General features: G+C 31.6%; 1 protein-coding gene across 2 annotated transcripts; it reads left to right on the top strand.

The window, feature by feature from the left end:
• Positions 1-1214: 1214 nt before the first annotated feature.
• LOC134264762 (uncharacterized) lies at positions 1215-6179 on the top strand. Of its 2 annotated transcripts, none has more exons than XM_062747044.1 (6): positions 1215-1236; positions 1525-1663; positions 1770-1877; positions 2032-2157; positions 3696-3812; positions 5909-6179. In XM_062747044.1, the coding sequence occupies exons 2-6, from the start codon at positions 1549-1551 to the stop codon at positions 5977-5979; spliced, it is 537 nt and encodes a 178-aa protein (XP_062603028.1). In that variant the 5' UTR covers positions 1215-1236; positions 1525-1548; the 3' UTR covers positions 5980-6179. The 2 variants fall into 2 exon arrangements, with proteins under 2 accessions (XP_062603028.1, XP_062603029.1); XM_062747045.1 differs by lacking the exon at positions 1215-1236 and adding an exon at positions 1268-1330.
• Positions 6180-10221: the final 4042 nt, after the last annotated feature.

The raw sequence follows: 10221 nt of genomic DNA, 5'->3' as shown, positions 1-10221 counted from the left end.
ATGCATGGCTTTCCTTTTACCTCGAAAACAACGAAAATCACACCCACGAAAATAAGTGATTTCACAGTATGCTTTTGAGAAAAAATGCAGTTTCTGTTTCTACATTAAAAAAAGTCTAGAACAAGGCATATATTTCAATCTATCTACCTTTTAACTTAACTTATCAAACTTTTTTAACAAGAAAAATTAGAGGGTAAAATACTAATAGGAAACAACCCTTTGCTAACCCTTAGAATGGAGAGTCCTAAATGATTCCTATATGAGCAATGAATAAAAGAAGCATCTTTTATAGCTGATATAACAGATTAGAGCTTTTACGCACCAAAACTACACACAAATGTTGTATTTGACCACAAACATTTTTCCAGGCATTGAAAGATGTATAATTATTTTGCAATTGAGGAGAATTTTCATGTTTGTTTTCTCTTTTGCCATTGTTAATCTTTAATACCACTATAAAAAGGGCTATAAACATCAATTAAGACAGTTTATTTGGTAGTTTATCACAGAGAGAGTGACATAATATGTAAAATTAATGACTTTAACACCACCTGATAAATGACATTGTCAATGTGTATGAATCTTCCCATAATTATTTAATTAATTTTTTACTAAAGTCGTCACGGTCACGCACTAAAAGTCAATTTACTGGTATGCTTAATTCCAACATGCTTGTTGAAAATTAAAGTGACAACAATTGTCTCTAAGTGAAACAGAGCATGGCAGCTGCGCAGGACAGGACAGATAAAATAAAAGATTTCGAAATAGTTCTTTAGCAAATATGGTTTTTGTTAGAGAGTATAGTTTACGGAAAATGTAAATATGTTAGGAGATAGTGTGTTGATTTCAAATGTGAAATAGAAAACAATGAAAATTGCCTATACCAACTTAAGAAAAATGTTTGCCTGGCCTCCCCCGATTGTTTGATAATATTGGGTTGGTGGGTAGGTAAGAAATTTTTTCTCAAAAAATTTCAATTTCAATGTTAATTTTTTTTAAATTAAACTTTCCAGAGTGCTTATGAAAAATAATTACTTGAGGTTTTAAAAAAGTTTTGAGTCAGGCCATTTTTAGCAAGTCAGTCGGGATAGGACAACCAAACGTTTTTTAAAGATGGTCCTATCTTGAAAAATATTTATTTTTCCGGTGGTCTTCGTGTTATCATATTTCGGAAGTGTAAATATCTCCGTCTTTGACTGATTTAAGAGTTTCCGCTGCTTGTTATGAAGTTGTCAGGTACGTTCACTTGTCCTTGACTGATGTCATATGGGAATTATATTTAAGTTAAAGAAGTTTCCGTCAAACGACAGCTTATATTGGATGCTCTTAGGTAAGCCAATTTTAAAATAATCCAAAATATTCTGTCTACTTTGTAATGAGGGAATTAAAATGTAAATTTATATTAATAAACTATTGCAACAGTGCACTTTATGCAATAAAGCAATAAAATTTTCTTCGAAATTGCTAATTTCATAAAAAATGATATATATATATATAATGTTCAGAAAATGATTCTTTTTGTAGATTTATATCGAAACACCAACGACAATGCAGAAAATCTTCGATACATTATTGCTGTACTTTTTGACCATCTTTGGATATTTTGGAGAAGTGACACTATATAGTGTATTCCATGACAAATCCAAACCTATGGACTCTACTGGTATGTATGATTTTATGTACAGAAACAGTTATTCAGTAGTTATAATTTAATGCTAAAATATTTATAATTGATACGGATTTTAAATGTGCCGCATTTTGTGAAAAAGGTTGCTTGTTCGAGGGGAGGATCATTCCTGACGGAAAATCAGTAGCCATAAAGGGGTCTTGTCAAATCTTGAAATGTTATGGAAATAAATTCCAAAAATCTAATGAAGGTTAGTGATCCAGGAGAATTCGTTATGATTTTTTTTTCAATAACAGAAAACTGATTTTAATTTTGCTTCTTCTGTATTTTTGCGTTGTTTCCAAGATTACTTTGAACACTTACTCTGTGTGTTATTCTTCATAATTTTTTTTTAATTCGTGGAGAGTGTGCGACAATTACATCCAGGACATTCAAATGTTTTCCTGGAGAGTCACACATTGACCAGAAAACTTGTATCATGTCGTCGTGTTTTGTCGACCGTAAGGGATACAGCATGACACACACGAAAGGTAAGCTCCAAGGCCCGTCAGCAAATCCATGTAGAATTTCTTCGAAGTAGACGGAGTATCTCTTTGCAGGGCAAGCAAGCTAGCATAGGAATCAGTTACATGCTGTGGTTGTTGTTCACGATCCCTATCTATGTACATCAGGGACCTTTATACTAATCATATACATACATGTAGTATATACTAATAGGTCCTTGTCTATACAAAATGCGTTAGGGATCAATAACATGAAGCATAATTATGTTACCAGCTCCTTTGCAAGCTAGTCATACATGTTTGTCTTTTCACAAAATTTAATTTACAACAAAGTTCATTTTAAAAAAAATGTAGAAAACAGATTAAAAGATTAGAAGGGTTATGTTCAACAGAGAGAGCGCTCACCAAAATTCCTTATACTTCAAATAGAAATGGTCGAGAAAGCTCGCTCTGCTTAACGGGCCTCTGGTACTATATAAAAGACACATTATCCAATCATTTGGAACAATATCGAACATCAAATTGTCTCTTTTTATCTTCCGCTTTTAATCGTTTGGAAAATCGTGTTCAATAAATTAAAAAACGCTAGATTTGATGAGCAATATTTCATATAACTAAATTGATGTATTATTAGCGATTATTATGTATGTATATTATACCGTGTAAATGCAGACCCTTTTCTGTGTTACACGTAATGTTTGATAAATTAAAAAACGCTAGATTTGATGAGCAATATTTCATATAACTAAATTGATGTATTATTAACGATTATTATGTATATATATTATACCGTGTAAATGCAGACCCTTTTCTGTGTTACACGTAATGTTTGATACCACTTTGTACCAGGGAAACCGACCATCTGACAGAAAGTTTTCATTTTGACTGATGAAATGATTTCAATTAATTAACTCATGATTAACTATTAATTATGATCTTTCAAGATAATTTGAATAATATCAATTTATATACATATATCATAAATTATGCATTTATTCCTGTAGAATCTTTAGAGAGAAAAACCCCGTTTTTTTTTTATCTTTTGAATGAAAAATCAAATAAAAAAGGAATATCATGTGAAACAAAGTGATTTATAATCGGTAATATGTAAATAGAAAATTAAAATTGAATGCGATTAATACGATTTGGAAGAAATTTTAACAATAAAATTCTTTCTTAGTTTGTTATTACTGGAATTAACGGATGCAGCTGTTGCAGAAAAAATACATAACCCGCTTACGCGGGTTATGTAATTTTTTTCTGCAATAGCTGCGACCGTTAATTCCAGTAATAACAAACAAAGAAAGACATTTTATTGTTTATATTTATATCTGTTTAAATAATCATTTAAAGTAGTAACAAAAAGATTAATTATTGTATTAATGATTTGAACGTCTTTATACGTTTCATTGATGGAAGAGCCACTGATCAAGAAATGTGTACAGGCGACATGCCTAATGTAGTTCATGCAGTGATTGACGCAATGGGTTTTCTTAAGAAATAAAGAAGAAAAAATATTCAGTGGATGTAAATAATGCCTTGCAAAGTAATTCTTACTTTTATAGGATGCAAAATAAATGGGAAGTGTGTCTTTCCGTCGGACTTTAAGGATACATTTGGTCTCCGATTTTTGTGTCATCATATGAGGTGTACCGGAAAAGGAATCATCAAATCTCAGAGAAGTAAGTTTATAAAAAAAAGTATCAAATCTCAGAGAGGAAAGTCCATAAAAAGGAATCAATCTCAGAGAAGTAAGTCTATTAAAGAAAATCATCGAATCTTAGATAAGTAAGTACTGTACATAGAAGAGGAATCATGAAATCTCAGAGAAATAAGTACATAAAAGATGAATCATCAAATCTCAGAAAAGTAAATTCATAAAAAAGGAATCTTCAAATCTCAAAGAAGTGAGTTTATAAGAAGGAATCATCAAATCTCAGAGAAGCAAGTTTATATAAAGGAATCACCAAATCTCAAAGAAGTAAGTTTATGAAAAAGGAAATCAGACCTCGAAATCCGGAGTGCGAAAGAACGGTCACTTTCTAGGTGCCCAGAAGTACGTCATGTACGTATAACAGGTACGAGAACTCGAACCCGGTTATCTCCCAATATCGCACCACTAGGCTTACCCCAAACGGTTACAAAATCCTTAGAAAGACATTGATGACAAGTGTCAATATTAGTTAATTTTTACCCCTTTTTACCCCTTTTCAAACTTTTACAAAATGTAGAAAAAAGCAGTTCATCTTTAAAAATAACAAAATTAATGTAGCATCCTCATGTGTTTACTTTAAAGCTTTAGATATTACACGTTCATCGATTACAAAGAAATAACAGAATTGATTAAAAACCATTTTTTCTGATCTCAAAAAGAAAATGTTAACGCGTGCCAAGAGATTACCAAACCGGTTCTGGAACTCTGTAAAACGAAGAAAATGTGTTCAAATGAAGTAGAAAATGTTAGCCTGACTTTTTCTATAATTAATTGTTTTCACTCGTATCTCAGGGTAAAGTTTTTATTAAACATATATGATAAAATTAGAATTACAAGCACATATGTTAATTATAGGGCTGGGCAATAATATCGATATTTCAATATATTGCGATACTATGACAAAAAATATTGTATCGCAATACGATTTTGTAATATCGATATATTGGCAATATGCTTAGATTAAGGAATTTTATCATTAAGTATAGGAATAGACTTATGAAAGTTTGTTATTAAGCCAAACAGTAAGACAGAAGTTTTGTGGGAGCATTTCAGAGCATAACTTATATGAAATCAACAAGATTTTTTTTCCCGTCTTCAGGTTACTTATCACAGTTATGTACATTCTGCATGTAAATTAAGTAAATAAAGGAAGAAAATGCCATTTTAATAACAATGAAAATATTGCAATACATATCGCAATACAATTTAAAATATCGCAATATATCGCAATACGAAATCTTGGGCCAATACCCAGCCCTAGTTAATTAATCTCAAATACGAAAAGATTTATTTAAAAAAAAAAACATAGAACAATTAAATGATTAATTTGATACATTGTTTAGCATGTAGTTTTTTTACAGCGACAAAATGAAAATGAAATAAAAAAAAAATTATGAAATATTACATGTTAATAAAGCCATTACTTTAAATAACTTTATTCAACGCTGATAAACTTAACTTGTAGCTAGATGTTTATGCATTAATCCACGTATTCACACATTTTTTGTAAACAATGTATGAACACACTTTGTGGTTTTAGTCTAGACATGTTAATTAAACATAACGAAATGAAAGAGTTAAGTAAATTAATAAACCTTTAATTATGTCAGCTACTTGTTATGTGCTTAAAAAACATGGAATTCATTACTGCAGGTGCTGTCCTTGAATGTTAATTATATTCTAACAAAACCGAAATGATTTATTACAAATTTTTCTTAAGATTTCTTTTTAAACTGTCCTTAAAATAGCCATTTTTAATCTTTTAAACGCAAAATGCAAATACTGGGCAGTTCTGAATTTGAATTGGATTAAAATATTCTTTCTGAGATATTATTCTGTCAATTTGTCAATGTTTGAAATTTATGATGATAAGATCTCCAATTTCAGTCTCCGATTTGTCTTAGCTCGGGAGGTCTCAGGTTCTGTCAAATATTACAGACGAGAGGAAAATACCGTATTCACTTAGGCTTTTATAAAATGCAATTTTAGAATTCATTTAAATTAAGATTTTTTCTTTATTTAGAAATATATACATAATTTATTCATTAAAGTTTTGTTTTGTAGAGTCTCTGTGTTCCGAGGGTGATCTATGTCGCTCGACACGCTGGATCGATGCATACAAGTGCATGGACTAAGATGTGATATTATTCCCTTTCATCTCATTCTGTAAATAAGCATCATATCACAGGTCATAGATGATGTATTGTTTTTTTGGTTTCATTTTCCATTGTTTTTATAGTTACATTGTTGAAATATTTGTGTGTGGGTGAGAGAGAGAGAGTCTCTTTTTTAAAAACTCTTTGTGCTTTGTGTGTTAAATATATTTTTGAATAAAAATAAAAATTCTCTTTAATCAAAAATGTTTTAGAAATCAACTAGCTGAAAAATGTATCTTGTCATTGACAATTAAATCAAATAGTACAACTTTTCAACACTTTATACAACCTTTCCTCACGAAAAATCGAAGTCCAGGCATAGACGGTTGATTTTTCAAGAAAATTGGAACTAAAAAAATATACATACCTTGTCATTGGTCTTTGAAAGTTATTTTGTTTAAAACATTCTGATTGTACACACAAGTACTCTGAAGTTGATATTATAAAGATGCTTGAGTTTCTAGCGATATCTTTGTAGTTTTATTAGAGATCAGTTCTTCCAACAATATGTTGGAATTCCCATGGGTATTTCGATATATTGACGACGTATTATTTAAAAAATTATTTCACTGTATCAAAAATAACACACATTGCTTGCATAATTTATGTTTACTCTCATCAGATACTGTTGAACTCCCCACTTCAATTTGCCACTAAAACGGAAGATTTCGTGGGCGTATTTTTTGTTTTGTATTGTTTTTGTTTGGTTTTTTTTTTGGGTTAAATTTGGTGATTGAAACAATCACATACTCACATTCAATATGAAGTTAAAAAATGTGACCATGTTGGCCAATTCTAAAATGTTTTCCCATTAATGAAAGTTTTTTTTAATATGCCGCCTTGCCCCCCCCCCCCTTTTCTGATCAAAATTTGTCCGTCGTCTGTCGTTGTCGTCGTTGTTGTAAACTTTTCACATTTTCATCTTCTTCTTAAGAACCACTGGACCAATTTCAACCAAACTTGCCACAAAGTATCCTAAGGTAAAGGGGATTCAAGTTTGTTCAAATGAAGGGCCAAGCTCTCTTCCAAGGGGAGATAATTATGAATTAGTGAAAAATTAATGGCATTTGTAAAAAATTTTCTTCTCAGAAACCACTGGGCCAAGAAAGTTGAAACTCATATGGAAGCAGGTAGTGTAGATTCAAGTTTGTTCAAGTCATGACCCCTGGGGATAGGGTGGGGCCACAATGGCTGATCAATGTTTTACATAGGAGTATATGGAAAATCTTTGAAAATCTTCTTCTCAAAAACTACTGGGCCAGGAAAGATGAAACTCATGTGGAAGCATCCTCAGATAGTGTAGATTTAAGTTTGTTCAAATCATGACCCCCGGGGGTAGGGTGGGGCCACAATGGCTGATCAAAGTTTTACATAAGAGTATATAGGTAAAAAATCTTTAAAAATCTTCTTCTCAAGAACCACTGGACCAGGAAGGATCAAATTCATGTGGAAGCATCCTCATTTAATGTAGATTCAAGTTTGTTCAAATCATGACCCTCCTGGGTATGGTGGGGCCACAATGGCTGATAAAAGTTTTACATAGGAGTATATAAGGAAAATCTTTATCAATCTTCTTCTCAAGAACCACTGGTCCAGGAAAGATGAACTCATGTTGAAGCATTGTCAGGTAGTGTAGATTCAAGTTTGTTCAAAGCATGACCCCCGGAGTAGGGTGGGGCCACAATGGCTGATCAAAGTTTTACATAGGAATATATAGGGAAAATCTTTATAAAAATCGTCTTCTCAAGTACTTCAAAGCAATGATTAGTGATAGTATAGGAAGAAAATGTTTTTAAAAAATCTTTTTATCAAGAACAGCAAAGTCATATGCTGTATTAATATGAAGGCATTCTAAAGTAGTATTAAATTCAAGACCCCCTCCCCCCCCCTTTCAGTAAACTTTTCAGTTCTGATCTGTGTTTTTTTTCCTAGACGATTTGCTCAGGTGAGCAATGTGGCCCCTGGGCCTCTTGTTTTTTCATATTTGCAGGTAATAAAGGTGTATATGTATTGCTTCATAAGAAAGGGGGTCTGAAGATTGAAAAAGTTAAAGTTTTGACGTTTATCTTTTTTAAATTTTTTTTTAATCTTTTTATTTAAGGAATCATTGTCTACACTGTTGGGTATGCCTGGGCACTAACAATAGTTGGAAACTTGGAATAATTTGCATAACGGACGAAGCCTAATCTGCATAAGTAATCCCACGTTTCCAGCTATAGTTGATGTCCCTGGCATACCCAACAAACAAGACAGTGATTCCTTATACATGTGTATTTCTATTTCATTGTGAAATAAAACTTAAAATTCAGATTAGGAAATAGAAATGGAAATATATTACAATCAACGTCTTTTTTCTGGTAAAATATCCAATTATGAAACAAATGCGTCAGGCTCTGTGAAATTTTTTTTATTTCAAGCTCACCGGGATAACAATTGTCAATTGACAGAACGTCGTCGATGTATCTAAATGTCGAGTGGAAGGCCACACCGTGTTTTTTTTTTTCACCTTAAGTTTTTGAACAAATTCTGCTTCGTATGAATACAAAAATAGGTCTGCAAATAACGGGCGCAATTGATTCCAATGGGAATTCAAATACTTTGTTGGAAGACATGGTCTCCAAAAAACACAGACATGTAAAAGGATACATGCATTGTCAAATCAAAAACTCAAGCATCACTGATATCAACTTGAGAGCACATTTGTGTACAATTACATAATCATTCATAATTAAAATAATTTTGAAATTGGCCTATGACAAGATAACTAAATCTACGAGTTAAAACCCCATCGAAAGAGCACCTGCTAATACTAATAATACTAATAATTATAATTTTAATTTTCAGAAAATAAAAATTTTGAACCAAAATAGACTTCCAGAGAACATATTTACTTACAAATAATCATTTCAAATTTGATAGAATTATTTAATCTGAGTGCAAAGTTATAAATATATGTAAGTGGTAAGAATTCATATTTATTTACAATCAAAAGGAATTATCACAAAACATACACATATACTCATACACGGTTGAATTTATTTGCATACGGTGTAAGTAGTAAACTAAATTTACGATAATAATAATTTTTAAATATGAATCACATACACAATGGTGTAAAGGAAAATTGATCTCAAAAAGTGTAAACAAATCCTCATAGTATCCAGGTTTTCAGCTTTTTTTCACATTATAGAAAGAACTGTTTGATTGAATACGAATAGATGTAAACAGATTATAATTCTCAATTTTCAAATATGCCAATAGCAGAAGCATTGAAATAGACAACATCTGTGATTCTAATATTCTTTTCTAGAAAGTTAAAGGTGTGTTAATTTTATTCGTCTCTTTTATTTTGGCATTCCGTATGGACACATAATTAAACATTGTTATCAATTCAGATTGTTGTTATTTTTGTGTTTTTGTGGGTAGATTTTCAATAAGCTCTTACATGAGGTACCGTCTATTTGATAGGCCCCTTTTCCACCTGAAACGCTTTGTTGTCCTTGTCTTTTCTGCACTCTCTGTCCGATTGCTCATCAACACTCTCTAAATTTCCTTCACGTCCTCATATGCCCATTTCTTCTTCTGTGTCTTCTATCAGTTTAACAATTTTTACATTAATGTCTTTCACTAGATCTTTTAACACATCGTAGTGTCCCGGAGACACGAGACCTTTCTTATCAAAATGATCAACTACCTTGATAACGTCTTTTATGGATTGTTCGTATGGTGTCGTGAGGTACCGTCTGCATTTCAACAAAAACTTCTGGTGGTCGTATCCACTATTAATTGAGGGGTTGAGGTAGTCTAGGGCTATGGATGTCATGAGAGAATTGTGGAGATCTTTAATTTGCTGTCTATCTACGGCCATGATTGCTCACCAATTGTCACCAAAATTGTTCTCTTTTAATTCTGTAATAGATTATCAAGCAAAAAAAAAAACTGTTTAGTCAACGGTACGATATATGATATGCTTTAAGGAGGCATAGACACAGTTTTAGCTAAAAAATTTCAACTTTTTTTTTTACATTTTTACAAACATTTGACTAAAGTCTTTCTAATAATTAACTTTTGTTGTCGAGATAGAAGAGAGATTTAGAGCTCTAAAACTGTATGTAAACAAAGTCTATGTCATGTTTTGTTTACATAGATTAATATACTAATATATGTTCGTTCAAAGCAGATAATTTCAACTGAAAAGTTAATTCTGAATACAATCATACA

This window comes from Saccostrea cucullata, unplaced genomic scaffold (genome assembly GCF_032062105.1).
Source record: "Saccostrea cucullata isolate Sc308-1 unplaced genomic scaffold, CSIRO_AGI_Scuc_v1 ctg613, whole genome shotgun sequence".
NCBI classification, from domain to species: Eukaryota; Metazoa; Mollusca; class Bivalvia; order Ostreida; family Ostreidae; genus Saccostrea; species Saccostrea cuccullata.
The sequence above is the reverse complement of the archived record's forward strand: the minus strand, read 5'-3'. Positions and strand labels throughout refer to the sequence as shown.